Genomic DNA, 17,946 nt, shown 5'->3' on the forward strand with positions numbered 1-17,946 from the left:
CCCCCCCCCCCCCCCCCCCCCCCCCCAAAAAAAAAAAACAAAAAAAACATGTACTTAAGTGAAGAACAAAACCAGAACTGAAGGGCAAAGCAGGCAAACAGTTGCCAACGTTGGACTGGACGAGGATATCATCACTCAGCAAAATCCCAATGAGGATGGGCACCTGTGAGCCGCTGTTTTTGTTGGCTCCTCGAAATTGATCAAAACTGGGCAGAGCCTTCGAAACATCAGCCATTCTTCCTCAAAGCCTCGTTCTTTGGCCGGGAGATATCTCTTGTTCAGCAAAACCACAACTTTTGAATCAAGTTCACGCCTCAATTTTCTTCAAAGCCTCAATCTTGAGCCAGATACCAACAAGGGTAGCTTTAGCTTCCGCCTGAAGAACTCAATGAGCCATAAGGCTGAGATTTTTCCCTGCTGATAAAGCTCGCTGATGAGTTCTGGTCATAACCCAGAAGAAAAGGAAAAAAAAAGAAAGCAATGCAGGTAAGCAATTCTTGCCCTTGAATGAATTACTTGTTGAAGATTCATTCTTTTTTACAAGACACAATAGAACTAAATGTTCCTCAGATTGAGGATGGGTCTGGCGTATAGGAAACAGAGGATTTTTAACATTTATTCTTTTAAAAATATGAACTTTATTTTTTTAAATAAGATAATTTCCTCATTTTTAGCAGTGACTTCCACTCCCCGTATAATCTAATCTTCCATGACCTTTTGTCAATCTGGGGGGAAGATGGTTGGTTCTCCATGGTGTGCCTGCAAGGCTTGTCCATGCCCAAGAAGCTCTAGAACCGTGTGTTTAGAGTTGAGGTCTCTTTATCAGCCTTTCATATTCTTTAAAATTCTATCTCTGACATAGCAGAAAAGCCTCTTTCTTAGGACATAGCAGAAAAGCCTCTTTCTTAGAGCTATCCCATATAGTGCGAAGCCCTACATATTTTCCTGGATTCACTGTCACATTGATCTTGAGTACGCAGACATTTGTTGGAAGTTAGGAGGAGTACTAGGCTGAAAAATGGACTTGACTTATTATAGTTCACCAAACAAGCTTGTACATTACAAGATAGATCCAGGATCCTGGCCATTGCCTTGCTATTTTCAACAGCCGCGTTCACAAAAATAGAGAATCATCTACAAGTAGCAGATGACCCAACATTGGGCCATTCTTATAAAGTGTCACCCTTTGTGACCTTTTAGCTTGAAAGGACTTTTGTACCATTTGAGATAAAGTTTCACCAACAAAAAGAAATAGATAGCAGGTAAGGGATCCCCCTGTCTTATGCCTCTATTTGATGTAAATTTCCTGCTTGGATTCCCATTTCCCAACACTGAGCTGATTCATTTCAGTTTCACAATCAAACCAACCCAAGATCGATTAAACCCCGTTTTGTGCATTTTTTTTATATATATTCTTTACTTCATAATTTAAGAGAATCAAGAAAAAGAGAAGATCACTTGTGACACTCAAACTATTTTTATTTTTGTTTTTTGCTCGGTTCATAGGGTGATTACATCTTGAGAAAGAGTAACAAAAGTAAGTATGATTACCACCTGGCAGACCGAATCAGTGAGTTGGCAGATGAAATTCTTGTTAGTATACTGACTCTCCTGCCGCTAAATGAAGCAGCAACTACTAGTATCCTTTCTAAGCGATGGCGGTATCTGTGTCAGTATGTATTGGCATCTACTATGACTCTCAAATTTGATGCTGAGAAAACTTCATGCAGTTTGATTGACCTCAATCGAGAAGAACGAGAACAGAAAATCCGTAGGTATGTTGCTTGGGTGAATAGTGTGGTGGAGCAGCATACATGGCCAAATATTGAACAATTCAGGATTGCTTTTGATTTGGATAATAGCTTTTCAAGTTCCATTAATAAATGGATTCAATTTGCACTGAAAAAAAGAGTTCAAATTCTTGAGTTGGACTTCTCAGAAAATGGCATTCATCATAGACAGAAATCCTGCTATAATTTTCCCCATGAACTTTTAGGTCTCAACAGAGGGTCTACTTCTACAGCTGTGTGTTGTGAAATTCCAAGTCTAAACCCTTGTGTATACCTTGGCTTAAAGTCAATCAGAGTTCTTCATTTCAATTTTGTTGATGTGGCTGAAGAAGTTCTTGAGTGCTTCTTGTCTAATTGCCCAGTTCTTGAACGGTTATCAGTGTTTCACTCCCCAAATTTGGTAAATTTAAGGGTTGTTGGTCCATCGATTGCATTGAAGTACCTAGTAATTCGACAATGTAACAGCCTTGAAAGCATTGAGATTTGTGATGCAAACCTGGTTTCACTCAGTTATGTTGGAAATGAGATAAGCTTGCTTCTTAGGAATGTGCCGCTGCTTGTTGAGGTATCCATTTCTGAGGACTGTATCTGCAATAATTTCATAGAGGTTGCCTTCACTCAACTTTCGTGCTGTCTTTCTCAGCTAGAGATTCTCAAACTGACTGATCAAATAGTGGTTAGTACTTAGTATATGTAATTATCATGTATTAGTTTTCCTTCTCTTTGTTGGATTATATTAGTCCCTTACTCCTTGTTTCTTTTTCAGCCCTACAAGAGGGATCATATATTTCCTATATTAGCAAATCTAAAGCATTTGGAAATGATATTTGAAGAAGACAATGTTTGTGGCCTTCTTCAGTTAACTTCCTTCTTTAGGGCATCTCCGTGCCTGCACAGACTTGTGTTGTACTTGCAGGTATGCATATTCTCACTTGGTAGGTTATTTTCTCAGTAAAACTTGGTAGTTGTATGTGTACGTTGGGTGATTTTGTTTCTGAGATTCACTGGATGGTTTTGAACTTTTACCATCCTGTTATGTGATGCATCTTTTACTTTCATTGTGAAACGTGCATTTTCTTCATATAGAATTGCAAAATCATGTTAACCACTGTAATTAATGAGGTAAAAGGTTATATGTTCCTAGAACCTAACCCTCCGTTTGGATGAAGTAATTGAAAATTACATAGAATTGTAAAATGACGGAATTTAGATTTCCATCATTTCAATTTCTGGCAATTGAAGATTTCAGTGTTTGGATTTATGCATGTCGAATTCTGTCAATGACGGAATTTTGTAAATAGCACCATGGAAATTGTGAAATGACGCCTATATTGTGGAAATTAAACTCGGGAATTTGATGCCCTAATTTCCACGGTTTTTTCCTCGCGTCATTTAATAAATTCCACGCTTAAGTTGCCAAACAACGGAATTGTCAATTTCTCTTCTTAAATTCCCGACTTTTAGCCAAATTCTAAGTTATTTTCCCTCATCCAAACGAAGGGTAATTGAAATTTCATCAATTGAGATCTGTTATATTGTTCACTTGATATTGGACGCCAGCACGCACACATCCCAATTGTTTCTTTCTATTGCCATGATTTTTTTATTCAATACATGTGTTTCATGGCTTACACATATAATGTCCTTATTTAAGTTGAGTGTCCCTTTGAAATGTTAGGCTCTTTAGTTTAAACTTCTGTGTTAACATTATTTCTTCAACCTATTCTATATATATATCTTCGCAGTTGATGAATTTAATTTTATGTTTGTTGAAATGAATTTTATTTCAGAGAGGCTGTGTTTTTATAATGAACGTTTGGATTAGTGTGGTAGATTCTGGTTTAGTTAATTTATTTGAATCTGTCCCATTAACAAAGTATCTGTGCTTCCCTTTTGGTCAGAAAATCAGTCTCAATGAGGTAGATATTTGTGTCAGGAATGAATATTCAGAGGTAAATGGATGTCAAATATAAATATTTGAAATCCATAGGTAGACTGTTCTGCCACTGTTTCATATTCTGGAATATATTTTCACTTCTACTTCTGAAGACTTGTGAGCTTAATGGTAATACTATTTGGTAGCTATTGACTCAATGCAAAAGTTGTTTCCTGCTCACAAACTTGTCTTCTTGCTGCAGATGGACTACACAAAATCCATGAGAAGGAAAATAAAATATAAGAAGGCCAAATGCTCCCATAATTACCTGAAGATAGTGGAATTGGTAGGGTATGATGGTCACACAAGTGATTTTGAACTTGTCAAGTACTTGGCAAAGACTGCTGTGAAACTGGAGAAAATTGTGATAAAAGGAGAAGAGGAGGGCCCATGGAGAAAAATGGCAAGAGATGTTGCTATGCACCGGCTTAAAGAAAAGGTTCCTTCAACTATAGAATTTGTATACCGGTAGGCAGTAGGAGTGCAGTGCTTAAATTATCTAGAGAATTTGTTGGTAATTGGTGGTTAAATTAACAAACATTTTAAGGTTTGTTTTATTGATTTTAGGAAATAAGTTAAGAATGAGGTTCAACGAATATGGAATGGACTGAGAGGTTGAGGACTTATTGATCAAATCCAAAATAAGTTTATTTTCCTTTCAATATATGTTATCAAACCATCCCTAAAAACTACCAAGGCTAAGAGGACTTGCTTGTTTCTTTAACGGAAAAAGCTTGGATTCTTAAAACTGAGGAGGTGAACCTTGAAACACTTGATGGTGAACCTTTTGGGAAGGCCTGCAAGTAACAAAATCAAACAAAAATAATTGCACGAACACCAAATTTGTTCACCAAATAATGTGTTGGTTTGTGTGTCAATATCTAACTTGTCAGAAATTTTACCCATTTATGCATATTAAATTAAACTTAGCACAACATAGGACATTGAAGTTACAACTCTAGTACCAAACTTCGAACATGATTCCAATAATGAGACTGCTAAGTTAGGAGATGGTTAAAAATCCACCGGTTTTAGTAGAACCGAAAATTTGAAGTCCATGCATTCTTGCATTTCGTAAGCATGCAAGTGCAGGTACGGACTCAACATATGCACAAATCATAAGGCCAATTTGTTTCAAAAATGACCAATGCAAGTTGCATTTCCTGCTTCAGATACTACTCAAGAACCAACAGCCACACAACGAATCAGAACAGAAACACCAGATTGTTTCCTATTGTCCGAAAGCAACCATCACTTTCCTCTTGCAACAAAAGTCTGCTCTCAAGATATTCAAAGTGATCAAGACTGGGGAAAAAAACTCTGCAAGTATTTCTTGCATACATTTTGCAAGCAGAAAAGGGTGAAGAAGAAAAGATAATTGAGTTCTTATTATACTCCTAAACTAAAAACATTTTGTTCAATCCATGTGTTTCCTCTTGCCTATGCTACACCAAAAATGATAGAAAATAGCTTTAAAAACTTCAATTCATCTTTTAGCATCTTCAGAAGCTGGGGTCTTGCCCTCCTGATCCTGCAAGTGAGCATTAGGAACCGGATGCTGACCTACTACCCACTCTTTGCTGAGGGCTGGTCCTGGTTCTACAGAATCCTGTTTACTGGGGGGATCTTTCTCAACCGGCTTGCTAGATTCTGAACTACTACGGCTACTTGCTTCTGTTACAATATCTTTCTTCTCATTTCCTCCTTCATGCTCTTTTGTTTGGCCACTATTCATTTGCTTCTTTGATTCAACCACAAATTCCTTCAGAGTTTCTTCAAGTTTATCTAGTCTCACTCTTACCTCCAAAAGTTCTGGATTAGAGGCTTCTTTTTCTTCAGCAGCCTTTAGTTCTATTTCTTTTTCTTTTGCTTTCGCTTCTTCTTCTTTCTTCTTTTTCTGCTCCAGTTCCTGAGATGGTGATTTTGGTGAGGAGAGGAAAGATAAATAAAAGGAAACCCAGTGTGTGCATGTGTGTGTGTGTGCTTGTCTGCAAATAAACACCCAGATGGGTGAATCAGTTAAAAAAATTAATTGCAGCCTGTTTCTGAAAAGGTTGTTTAGAAAACTAGACTGATTCTTAAGGAGTATGCTTGGATTGTAAATGGTGTATCCAAACAATGGAAGTATCATAGATTTAGAGCAAAGGGGGAGAAAACAAGAAAAAGATAGATGATGGTCTATGATGGAAGAAACACAAAATGGCATACAATCCAACAAACAGCAATTAATATTTATGCACTATTTAGGCTAAAGATATCAGCACAAAAGCATAAAAGTTCAGTTACCGCTTCCATTCTTCTAATTTCATAGCGAGCATATTGAGCCACCAGATACACAGCTGTTACACAAAATAAGTTCTTACATAGTAGTGTGAAACCATGAGAAAACCAAATATGAAACATGATACGTACCCAAGGAAGGCATGCAAACAAAGAACAGTTGTACCAAATGGAAATCGAGCCTGGCCATGAAAAGGAGAAAGGTAAGAAGATGTCTCAGCAACAGAGATGAAGATACCAACAGGATATTCAAAGTACCGATAATCTCGTTCAGTAATTATTTCTTTGGAAAATAATCTGGAGCATGCAGTTACAAATTAGGTCATTCTAGCCTAGATGGGATGAAAATTAAGTGGCTTGCTACAAAACTGATGATGGTGCATTAAGTTCCTTTCCCAGTACTTATGTATTACCAAAGACCTAATCATTAAATTTGTTTCCTTTTAACTCCAAATAGGAAATTCTAACAATTAAAGACTCAAAAAATGGAATTATTTATTTGGGTGACTAAAATGCATTCCATCTTAAGTTTTACACATACACCAACATTTGCTTGAACATTTTCCTATCCTTAAACAATTTCTAATAAATCCAGACCACCCTAAATAGGTGCTTTAGTAACTGGCTTCAAATTCAATATTTTCCACACAACCTTTGTTAGCACTCGTTCATTTGAACCTTAAAACAACCAGCATGCTGCTTCTAATTTCAATAAATTCTTCACTTTAACATTCTCCCGGCTACAAAGTGTCTAGTGTCTACTACATGTGCAAATTTGTTCAATACAATGCCAATGAGAACCAAAAACAACCCACAAGATTTAAGAAGAACAAAAGCAAAACCAACACAGAGAACAAATGAAAGTAGCAGAAAATGCAAAGCAAAGCAATACCCAAACTTTTTTTTGGAAGGTGGACCAGTGAAGAGGATTTTTGCAGCTTTCATGAAGTCGAGCTTGTCCAGTTGCTTAAGCGAGTCCTGGTATCTACTCAGACTTGTCTCCTCAGCATTGCCACTGCTCTGGTTGTAGTTTGTGTTGGTGTTCGTATTTGGAGCCTTGGAGCAAAATGGTCTCCTTGGTTGTAATATCGTGGGTTTGAAGCGTTTCGGGAGTCTGACCAAGGTGTCTCTGGCCAAAAAGTTATGTCAAACTCATGTTTTAGCTTGTTTCTGGCTTGGTCTAAATTAATGAAAAAATTCTTATTACATTGCATAAGCTTTTATCAGAACACCAATCGAATGGACTCAATGCAACTTTCAGTATCTATCTAGTAAACCTATTCGAAAGAAAATCATATAGGCTTTCTAGTAATACTTCATTTGTTTTCTTTCTTTCTTTTTTTTTTTTTTTCCTTTTTCTTTCTGGAGTTTATGATTTTACCCCACAAGTAACGAATCACCCCAAAAACAAAGAACTGATTTAGTTTCCAAGTACCCAATTCTCGAAACAAACGTTAAGCTTCATACACACTTCCAAATTCATTTCTTTTCCCTCAGATTCTCAGCAACCAAACAGAGACTAGTGACTAATGTCCAACTTCTAAATCATAAGTTAAAAATAAATAAAATTTTAAAAACGAAAAATAAGCAAAAGACAGAGAGGAGGAGGGAGAGGATTAAGTGGACACCTGATTAGGAGGAGAGCGATCGAATTCGTATTGTATCTCATTGCGTAACAGTCTGAGAATGTTTGCTTGGAAGGCCGATTGAAGAAGCATTTCAGAGATGTAAGTTCTTAGGCATTGTGTTGGTAGGAGCCTGGGGTTTAAGAGGGAGACTTGTTTTTCAGGGGCAAAATGCAAAGAGGGGTTTTGCTGAATTAGGATTTTGGAGGAAGAAGAAGGAAAAAACACGGATTTTCGTAAGGGTCGGATTAGGAGTGCCATGGAGTTGGGAATAGTTTCCGTGTCTCATGTTTTAGGGTTTTAGGGCTTAAGACCATTTTTGGTAGAACCTTGGAAGAACGGTGAAAAATGGTGATTCTGAATGGTAAAAAGCCTAGGCCCCTTTTATAAAAGTCCAGCCCAATTAGAGCATCTCCACCCATAAGGGCTAAGTCCAGGGTTAGGGCAAGCAAGGGCTGCCACTATTCACTTGAATAGTGTCAGGCTTGCCATTTGCGGTTCCATCCATGAAGACTAAGTCTATGGCAAGTCTAAGGCAATTACTATTCACTTAAATTTTATTTTTTATTTTTTATACTTAAATCATTGATTTTGATAAGCTTTTCGGATAAGATTTTCAATTCCCAAGTGTTAATATTTATCGTAAAATCCTCACCTAAAAATCAAGATAACATTTTCAGATAAAATTTTGAAATTACATTGGTGTGGAAAGTGAATAATATTGGTAGGTATGTATAGAAAAAATTCCCATAATTTTTTGATATTTTTTTTAAAAAAATTTTGATATTTTTTTCAATTTTTTTAAGCCAAAAATTGGACAACCATTGGATTGTGCAAGATTTTTTGATCAGAGGCTCCAGGAGAAGCCACATGGCTTGTAACCATTGGGCAATGTGGGTTGGTGGGTCCAATAGTAAAAAAAAATTTGAAAATCAGCTGCTGACGTCAGCAGCCCAGACAGGATTACCCCGTAGGCTTGCCCAGGCTGGTGGGACCCACCATTTGCCCTGGCTCATTGTTGCGTGCTGGAGCTGGAATGGGCTGCCAGGGGGGCCTTTTGCCTAGGTTTGGTTCAGCAGTGGACATGCTCTTATCAGTCATATCGCTAGCTTGGCAATTTGGGCAAAGGGTTTTTAAAAGCAATAACCTTGAATTTGGACCCGATTTGTATTTCAGTGTTTCAATGGGCAAAATAGCTTTTGTAGTGCCTCAACTCCACTATAGCAACATTGTTTATGGCGTTACATATTCTGTCATAGGAGTAAAACATCACCCACCCCTCCCTCTTTTCAACAACAGTCGTCGATCAACCCCTTCTACGGCACATGTAGCACCATTGAAACCACCCACAATTTCCCCATCCAACACCCCAACCCACTGCACACACGCACAGCGCATACGCAACATCCAATCTCATCCCTACACCAACTTACATGCCTAGCCTCACCCGCTCTCCCGACGCACCTCCCCCATCCCTAATTTGAAGTGATGGAAGCTAAACGGAGGGAGTAATTGATCCAATTTCAATTCCTTAATTTTCATATTATTAAATTTCCCGATTCATGACTTCCAAATAAGTAAACATACATTTGCAATGCTTTAAGACACTATTATGACATCTCGAAGACGATGGCAGAAGCGTCATTTCTGCTGCACTTGGATAGATTATTCTTTTTCTTTTTGGTCGAAACTTGGATAGATTATTCAAGACTGAGTTCACTGAGCATGAAGTAATCTCTTTTATTTGATATATGATAATGAAACTCACTATAAATATACAGAAAACAAAGATAACACAAATCTAATGGCTTTAGCCATATTTTGAGAATAGCCTAAAGACTTCAAATCCTCTTGATATTTGCCTTTCATTATTCACAGTTCTGTTTAAGTTTCTCCATAACTTTGTTCATACAGAAACAACAGGTATACATAAGAGTCCGGAGTCCGCTCTTTCAACATTTACCCAGACCACACCTCACGAAGCAGTTCGTACCTCACATTCATGCAGGCATGACCCGTGTGCTCATGTTTTCCATTTCCATTTGCTACGATAGTTGGAGACGACGGTAATTTGTCAATGATGGATGTTAGAGGAGAATCCAGCTCCTCCAGCTCCTCATCACTGGTATATCCCTTTCTCTGTACAGCTGAGACGTTCCTTTCCAGTTGAGATCTTCCTCCTGCTTCTGAAACTTTTTCTGCCACATCAGCCGAGGAAGGTGGGCTGTACATAACTGGTGCCGCTGTATAGGGGAAGCTTCTAGCAGATTCTCCTGACAATCGGCGCTCCACAATGCTCTGAACAAATGAAGAAACAGTACATCAAACTTTTTTCTATGCAATTACAGAAGCACTTTTTAACATTAACATTTAAGGGCAGTTCATTCAAACTTTTTCAACAGTTTCAAAACCATCGAGCCGTAATTGCAGAGACACAGGTGGTCATGGAACTTGAAAACTGAATAAAAGCTTTATATGGTAATATATAGATGTAGGGAAAGGTAAATCATACCTCAGCATTCAGTGCCTCCAATACAGCTCCTGGGACAGCATCTGGGCAGAACTCATCTGGAGTGAAGTTACAAAGTATCCGCTTAACTAATGGGAGACTAATTGAAGGGCACACCTAGTATACATGAAAGCAAAAAGTTTAATCAGTCCAATAAGAGACGGGAAAAGAATGGGAACATAAATTATGAACACCAACCTCCTTTCTGATTGATCGGTCGATAAGCATGTCTTTGGGAAGCATTAAAAGATCACTCAAGGCATTGAGAAGAAGGAAGGATTTAGATTCACCATCCCCACTCTGCCTGTCATCATCCTGACTGCCGGGCTTATCTTCTTGCAGGGAATCATCAGCATCCATGTCAAACATATCACTTAGCCATCTAGACCAATTTCCAACCTGCATGAATGCAGCCTCCACATGTTTTAAATCTAGCAATCACAATTTTGAGGCCTACCCTTCCAAAAGATGAACTGCCAATTTCCTTACCACAGTGGTTTTATAGTTTATGACAGCCATGTAAAGGTGAATATTTCTGGTTTAAAAAGATGATAAAAGAGATGAAAAACATGAGTATGATACGTACAGAATTTTTGAGTTGTGCACCAGACCCAAAACTCAAATCGCCAGCGGGAATAGGAAGAACCCTGGGATCAACAATGGGATCTGACACTGGATCAGTAGGGATCTCATGGGCTGACTCACGCAGAATAGCATTGAACATTGCCACATCTAGCCTTGCAACACAATGTTCCATAACCTAAAAGGCAAATCATGTCTAATTAATTAGAACTCTGAAGAAAAAATAATTAATGAAGATGAGAAAGTTCTGTAGTTTGAGGTTAAAATCCACTGCCTGTGACGAAGAAAATTTAAACCGCAGAGGAAGCTTAGATAGGTATTTGAGGATTCCATACCATTCTCGCCAACACAGGCAAGCAGCCACACTTGTGCCCTCCTGCCCGAACAGGACAGAGTCGTTGAGAAGCATCCTGGAAAGCATTTTTCCAAAGGTTCACAGAAAAGCTGCCTTGCTTCTGATCACCCAGTGCAGGTCCCAACAACCTTACAATTGTGTTATTATTAGACGAATACTCAGCTGGAGATTGCATATTTGGAGTCAAAGCCTGAAAAAATAAGATTCTGGTCAGTAAAACATAAAAGCCCATCAAACCCACTGTCAAGAATATATATTAAATGATAATTAAGTCTACACAAGTTCATGAATATATTAATTCATGGAAAAATGGCCTTCGGCATGCAACTTAGCCATTAAAACAACATGATTATTGTGAAGTAGGGGCTCAAGCCACCTTTAATGTGTTAAATGCAAGAATGCAAGGTTATTTGGTTGTTTCATCGAACGATCACAATGGTTCAATTGTAGAATCAGATACACACATCTATACACACTCTGTTTGAGTAGATGTACCTGCCACCATACAGACTCAACTATCCGAGAGAAAATCCAAGATTCAACTTTTTCTAATGCAGCTGTGAAGGTTCCTGTCTCTTGCCAGTCATCAGAAAACTGCATAAAACCGTTCATTTGTTTACCACCAGAACCACCCTTCCATTTCAGTGTTGGAGACTTCACTTCATTTCTTTTGCTAGTCCCATTTATATCAGCAAACTTTGTTAAAGAACTTGACTGGTGTGAAATGCCAAATGCTTGAGATATGATCTCCCTTAGCACAACAGTGTTTGATAACCAGAAGGTTAACCTTAAAATACAAAAGGAAAAGAGAAAATATTAGTTTCGGAAAGTGACAATGTTTTAACACTACGTTTTATGACATGATAATTTTTACCTTGGAACATCATTGCCACAGGACTTTGCGATCAAAACAAGCCCTGATACAGTGTTCTTAGCAATTGTGGCTCGCTTGTCCTGAGTCCAAAGCTTGCAAGCATGAATATAAAGTCTAGAAATGCGCCGAGCCGGTGTGTGCACTTTATGTGCTGAGCTCCCATGCTCTGGTACTACAGAATAGAGGGAAATTTCAAGAGCAGCAACTTCTCGGAGCTCTTCTTCAAGTTTCTCAATTCTCATTTCCATTTCTTCAACCTTTCGTTCCAAAGCTGTTACATCCTCTTGCTCACCATTTTCTTCAGCATGTACTGTTTCATTGTCATTTTCAACACTCTGGGCACCATTTGAAGCCCCATCTAGGATATGACTTCCTTTTACCTCTACAATAAGATTATCATCAACTTCTTCAGATGATTCTGACGAAGGTTTAGAGGGAACTTCTGTATTGCTAGAACTGTTCCTAGAAGAAGTTCTGGTGTTACCCAAAGCTCCTTCATTAGAATTAGTGGATTTTTTCTCTGTAGGATGTAGTGCCTTGGATTTTGACTTAGATTCGCTATCAGACCTCTCCCTGGATCCATGAGAGCTCTCTGAGAGATTCTTCTTTGCCATGATTTTGGGAACCCTTGAAGCTTGTTCTACATTCTCATCCTCAAGTGAATCCCCTTGAGATGATACGGAATCCTTTATTGTCTCACAATCCGACACCTCTTCCTTCCCATGAGCATCATCAATGTTCCCTTTGGAAATCATTGGATTGGCTTTCAGATCTTGAGGCACCTCCTCAAACCTGTTCACATAATCCACATAATGTATAACCAAGTTTTCATTAACTTCAGAGAGCTCGGTGCCCGTGTTTGAATCACTTACTAAAGTACTGGGGTCTGGTATAGCATAAGAGTCTTTAGATTCAGTTTCTTTTCCATTCAATCTCTTGCCAGGATTCCCTTGATTCAGTTTATTGTCTCTCCTTTCAGTTCTTCCTGAGCGCTTGGTGTTTTTAGTATTTGGGGTTTTCCTTTTCTCAACCTCCTTCATGCCTTGCTTGGTTTAGTTCCTCCAACTATAACAATCAATTAAAAAGACTGACATAGAAGAAAACAAAACAATCAACAACCAGCAAAGCTCTTCTCCTCATTACTTTCAGAGTGAAGACTAGAGAGGGGAAAAACAAAGGAAATAAATAAATAGAGCCAAGCCAACACTAAATGCACATAAGGAAGGGATTTCACCTACCTCTTATGCAGTGACTTCTCCAAATTAAAAATGCATAAACCAGAAAACTTCTTCTGGGCCTTTCCTTAGTTATTCCAAACTTATTTCCGGTAAGCCTGCAAATAAGACATCATTCTGGGTCATCAACTTAGAGAGTTTACGAGACCTTTGACATAAAACAAAATCAAACAAGCACTCCATTAGCAAACTGAGTACACCAAAAAAAATACACAAGAGCTTGATTTTTCATAACAGTAGAACCCAATGAACGCAAGCTCATGACAACTCTATTTAAAGCTTGCCTCCGTCATGGAGCCATGCATTCATATCTCAATTCAAAGGATAGACAGAAAATCAAGCACCAAAGACCAAAAAACGTTTGTTCACTCATTCACCTCAGGAGGGCCGGTTCCCATCTACCCAATATTGCAAATAATGCTGCTATAACACTAATTCCATCATCAAATTGCATTGCAGCTGTTATTTTCCACTGTCATTTAGGACACGGGTATCTTCCATTAATTTCAACCAGACGGGTCAAAATCATATACAGCACAGGAGCGCTACATTTCTTTCTTTTTTTATTTTTTGATACCGGGAGGGCTACGTTTCAAAACAATGACATCGAAACAGCTCAAACTTGCCCAAAAGGCCCTGGGATCAAAACTTAAAATGGCTCAGAGGGTCCAGCCCAATGAATCTATCATATTCTACGTCCCCATCAACGTGGAATAAATTTGACACAATGAACATACATCTCAATTTGGCAACTGGCAACAGCTAAATCACGTACGGTCCAACAAAGAGGATCGCTAATACTTATAGATTAATTCACTTTTTTCTCTTTTTAGCATGGCCAACCAATAGAACGAAGTCAAATCCATGAAATTATAGAAAGAAAAAAAAAAAGTGAAAAAGTTAGCTGAATTTAATCACAATTAACAAAAACGGTAATTATTCTTTTTGGAAATTTTTTCAACAGCAAACTGAGATCGAATCAGAATTCACAAATAATGGCCATCATCACAACAGTGTTTCGTTCATAACTAAAGAGTGCAATCTATACCGTCGGTACTGCTGACGTGGCACGATCGACACCGAAAATATTAAATAACGTCAAGTTCAAGTGGAGAACGGAAGAGAGAGAGAAAACATTCAGCAACTTACCGCGTCGAAATAACTGAACCAGAACGCGACCGAAGATCCAATCGCAATGTCGCAACCCAAGCCAAAACGACGCCAAATTGGAGGCAAAATCGACACGAAAGAGTGAGGAAATGGCAGAATTGAAGAGCTCGAACCTGAAAATGGCACTCAAACAAGTGAGTTTACAGAGCCAAAACCACGTCGAAAGCCAAGCGCAAGAGAAAATTACAAGATCTGGCTACGCCATGAAAAAGCTTCCAGAATCCAGACCAGAGCAGACCAAAACGACGACGCTTTTTCCTGCTCGTGTTGTCTCTTTCCGCCCCAAAAAAACAACTTCGAGCAGTCAAAAAAAGCTGTGAAACTGACAGTAAAAGGTTGAGCACTTACCGAAGCTTTTTTTTTGGGCTCTGCGTGCCTTGGGATTATCAATAATTCACGTCAATTATCGCATGGAGAAATGTGGGCTCTTTAATTTTTGTGGGGAATTTGGGGAGTGGCTGTAGTGTTTGTTGAATAATGAGGAGGGAGGGAAGGTGGCATTTAAAAAGGAGATCATCTTCGGTGGGAGAGATGTACGGATATGGGGAGGGGTAGTGGGGTGACCGGGAGTGAAGTTGTCGGTGGGCGTTGCGAGACCGGGTATTGCCGGTTACGGACTTACGGGTGTGGCATAACTTACTGCTGATATTACCTAAACTGCCATAATTGGCTTTGTTGAATTACAGTTACCCCACTGTCAAGTGAGTCAATGTGTTTGGAATTTAAAGCAAATATTAATTACCGTTGATGGGCCAAGGGTGATTGGATTGAATGTGATCTGCTTCTTTATGGGATCGATGGAAGATGTTGACGTACCATCTTGTATTTGTATTTTCAATTTTTTCTAGGTTCAATTCTATTTATATATAAGTGATATTTGAGAAAGAGGAATAGAAGAAAAAATATCTAGTGCATACATTGGTGGATTTAGGAAAATTTTTCCGGAGGATCGATTGGTAAGAGCACTTTCACCCATCTCTTTTTGTCATGGATCGACTCATAAGAGCACTTCTTCCCATCCTTTTTTGTCATGGAAAAAGGGGGCCTAGGCTCAAAACAACCCCTACCAAGAAAAAATGAGGACAGATCGCAGCCGTTGGATAAAATTGGACGGTTGGATTAAAAGAGCAACTTAAGTTGCAGTCTGGTTGTCTTCAACCCGAAACAAAGACCCAAAGCTTGACAAATCCTGATGAAACACAGCTCATTTAACTCATAATACACCACTAACTGAGAAGACACTTAGTTGGCTCTTTGTTGAGCTTGGACGAGATTTGAGGGCCAACTCATCCAAAAGAGATAGCTGTAATTTTGTTCCTATGTTAAACAAATATTACTCAATTGTCAATATGTTGGTGATGAAATATAATTAAATACTGAATAGGTATGAGAAACTGCTATAATGAATATATGTCTTATTGGTATGATTAAGAAATGGGTAATTGTTGTATTAAGAATAATTATTCTGTATAACTATAAATTGCACCATAATTTATATGAAAGATTGCATTAAAATTGCACCATATATACTGAGAGCTATTGGAAATAATGTGATTTTAACTGTGTTGTTGCAACTTTTAAAAAAATGGACGTGAACACAGAGGTGAAAAACTAAGTTGATGGGGCAGAGATGCAGAACCAAGTTGAGGGGGCAAAGGAAGAAAGTAGTCAAATAAACGATGAAGTGCGAGTGATACTGGTAATAAGTATGAATTTGAAACCACAAGTGGGGAAAGAATTTAACTCACTTGATGATGTGTATGAGTTCTACAAGACTTACGAAAGAAACTCCGAGGTTAGTATTCAAAAACATTTAAGTAGAAGGAAAAGATTTACAAATGAGATAATAAGAAAAGAGTTCGTATGTTGTAGACAAGAGTGTTATGAGCCACCCAAGGATCCTAAACCCAAAAGAATGAGAGGCAAATCTAGAGAAGGCTGCAAGGCAAGAGTTGTGGCCCAAAAGTAGTTGAGTCTAACAAATACATAATTTCTTGGTTCACTGAGAAACATAACCATATAATGTCAACCCTAGATAAAGTGAATTTGTTAACTGAGACCTAAGTGCAGCCAATATATCTACCCATCAACAAATGAGCCTTCTTGAGGCATAAGTAGGAGGAATGGAAAACATTGGGTGCACTAGTAAAGATTTGTATAATTGGGTGAGAGACATTCATGCGAAGCTTATTGGGCATGATGCAGAGCTTTCAAAAGAACATTTTTTGGCTGATAGAAAAAAGAATGATGACTTTTACTTCAAGATGGAGGCAGATTCAAATGTAAGACTAACTTTATTTGTTTTTTTAGGCAAATGCAACCTCAAGGCGTTCATATGGATATTATGGAGATGTAGTTGTTTTTCATACCACGTACAACACCAACCGATATGGTATGGTGTTCACGCCACTGATAGGATTAAATAATCATGGGTATACAATTGTTTTTGTATGTACTTTTTTAGTGAATGAAACGGTAGACTCCTTTGTTTGGTTTTTTGAAGAATTTAAAAAAGCAATGCCAAGTACTGCTTTAAAAATGATCATTACGAACCAAGATGTAGCCAAGGCAAAGGCGATTGTGCAATCTCCCTATGACATTTTCACAGGTATTGTATATAACATATAATGAATAAATTCTCAGAGAAACTAGGTAGTAGATATAATACTGAGAAATTGCATAATTGTATATGGGATATATATAGGAAAGAAGAAATTAATGTCAAATGGCAGGAAGTAGTTGGAAGTAATGGATTGTGTGGGGACCAAATCTCATTTGTCATGGCTTAACCCATATGCCACAACCAAAAGACGTGGGACGATCGAACTTCCCTCCCACTAGAGAAGTGCGGAGCGAGGGAGACACAAATTACTCATCTGATCCCACTACAACTCATCTGATCCCCACTACCATGAAGTAGGGGACGAGATGCGCAAAGCTAGGGAAGCATGGCCAAACCCAAGAACTCGAAGCTCTATAAAAACCCGGCTAGACCTCCAGCCAAAGGATGAAAAATTCAATTAAACACTAAGAGTACGCTGCACAAATACTGACTTGAGCATCTGAGTGACTTTTGCAGGTACTTACCCCCTTTCCATCGTTCGACCTCGGGAACAAAGTCCGGAGTTCTCTTTCGACCAAGAAAGCGTGCGGACTTCAGTCAAGAACCTGTGGATGTATTTCTTCTTGAAAGGAATCCTGCTCCAACAGTTGGCGCCATCTGTGGGAATCTCGCAAAGTTGATCATAAATATGATTGAACCTGCACAGAGAACTCCAAACACTTCCATCCCGGGGAATGCGACATCCACTCCTCGACCCGGAAGCGTAAGGTCCAACTCCCAGGATGGGGAACCAAGCCTTGCTGTTATTCAATTGAGGGAAATCATGAAAGAGCTGCGTGAAACGAGAAAGGTAGCGGAGAAAGCTCTGAAGAAGACGTAGAACATTGCTCGCCATGAGGGCTCAAAAGAGGGCAAGAGGAAGCAGAGACATGAGATCTCTGAGGGAGACTCCTCCAGCAGCACACACTCAAGCGTTCGGGACAAGGCCATGGCAGAAGATCAAGACAAAGATCTCGACCTGCATGAA

At 38.7% G+C, this 17,946-nt stretch overlaps 3 protein-coding genes across 8 annotated transcripts; 1 reads left to right on the forward strand and 2 right to left on the reverse strand.

The window, feature by feature from the left end:
• LOC18769413 (F-box/LRR-repeat protein At3g26922) lies at positions 35–4,388 on the forward strand. 3 transcript variants are annotated; one of them, XM_020569443.1, is made up of 5 exons: positions 35–486; positions 1,507–2,466; positions 2,557–2,706; positions 3,687–3,742; positions 3,929–4,041. In XM_020569443.1, exons 1-4 carry the CDS (start codon positions 481–483, stop codon positions 3,711–3,713), a joined length of 1,143 nt encoding a protein of 380 aa, XP_020425032.1. In that variant the 5' UTR covers positions 35–480; the 3' UTR covers positions 3,714–3,742; positions 3,929–4,041. The 3 variants fall into 3 exon arrangements, with proteins under 3 accessions (XP_020425032.1, XP_020425031.1, XP_007203706.2); XM_020569442.1 differs by having other exon boundaries at positions 37–486; positions 3,692–3,742; positions 3,929–4,388; XM_007203644.2 differs by lacking the exon at positions 3,687–3,742 and having other exon boundaries at positions 39–486; positions 3,929–4,388.
• LOC18770738 lies at positions 4,935–7,990 on the reverse strand. The gene is made up of 5 exons (XM_007204687.2): positions 7,635–7,990; positions 6,899–7,135; positions 6,139–6,188; positions 6,013–6,065; positions 4,935–5,635 (listed from the first exon to the last, which is right to left on the reverse strand). The coding sequence occupies exons 1-5, from the start codon at positions 7,673–7,675 to the stop codon at positions 5,213–5,215; spliced, it is 804 nt and encodes a 267-aa protein (XP_007204749.2). The 5' UTR covers positions 7,676–7,990; the 3' UTR covers positions 4,935–5,212.
• LOC18771750 lies at positions 9,352–14,973 on the reverse strand. 4 transcript variants are annotated; one of them, XM_020568551.1, is made up of 10 exons: positions 14,705–14,973; positions 14,336–14,469; positions 13,190–13,284; positions 11,952–13,038; positions 11,573–11,864; positions 11,058–11,267; positions 10,727–10,900; positions 10,339–10,539; positions 10,144–10,257; positions 9,352–9,929 (listed from the first exon to the last, which is right to left on the reverse strand). In XM_020568551.1, the coding sequence occupies exons 4-10, from the start codon at positions 12,989–12,991 to the stop codon at positions 9,591–9,593; spliced, it is 2,370 nt and encodes a 789-aa protein (XP_020424140.1). In that variant the 5' UTR covers positions 12,992–13,038; positions 13,190–13,284; positions 14,336–14,469; positions 14,705–14,973; the 3' UTR covers positions 9,352–9,590. The 4 variants fall into 4 exon arrangements, with proteins under 4 accessions (XP_020424140.1, XP_020424141.1, XP_007204273.1 ...); XM_020568552.1 differs by lacking the exon at positions 14,705–14,973 and adding an exon at positions 14,544–14,683; XM_007204211.2 differs by lacking the exons at positions 14,336–14,469; positions 14,705–14,973 and adding an exon at positions 13,564–13,776.

This window comes from Prunus persica, chromosome G7 (genome assembly GCF_000346465.2).
Source record: "Prunus persica cultivar Lovell chromosome G7, Prunus_persica_NCBIv2, whole genome shotgun sequence".
Lineage (NCBI taxonomy): Eukaryota > Viridiplantae > Streptophyta > Magnoliopsida > Rosales > Rosaceae > Prunus > Prunus persica.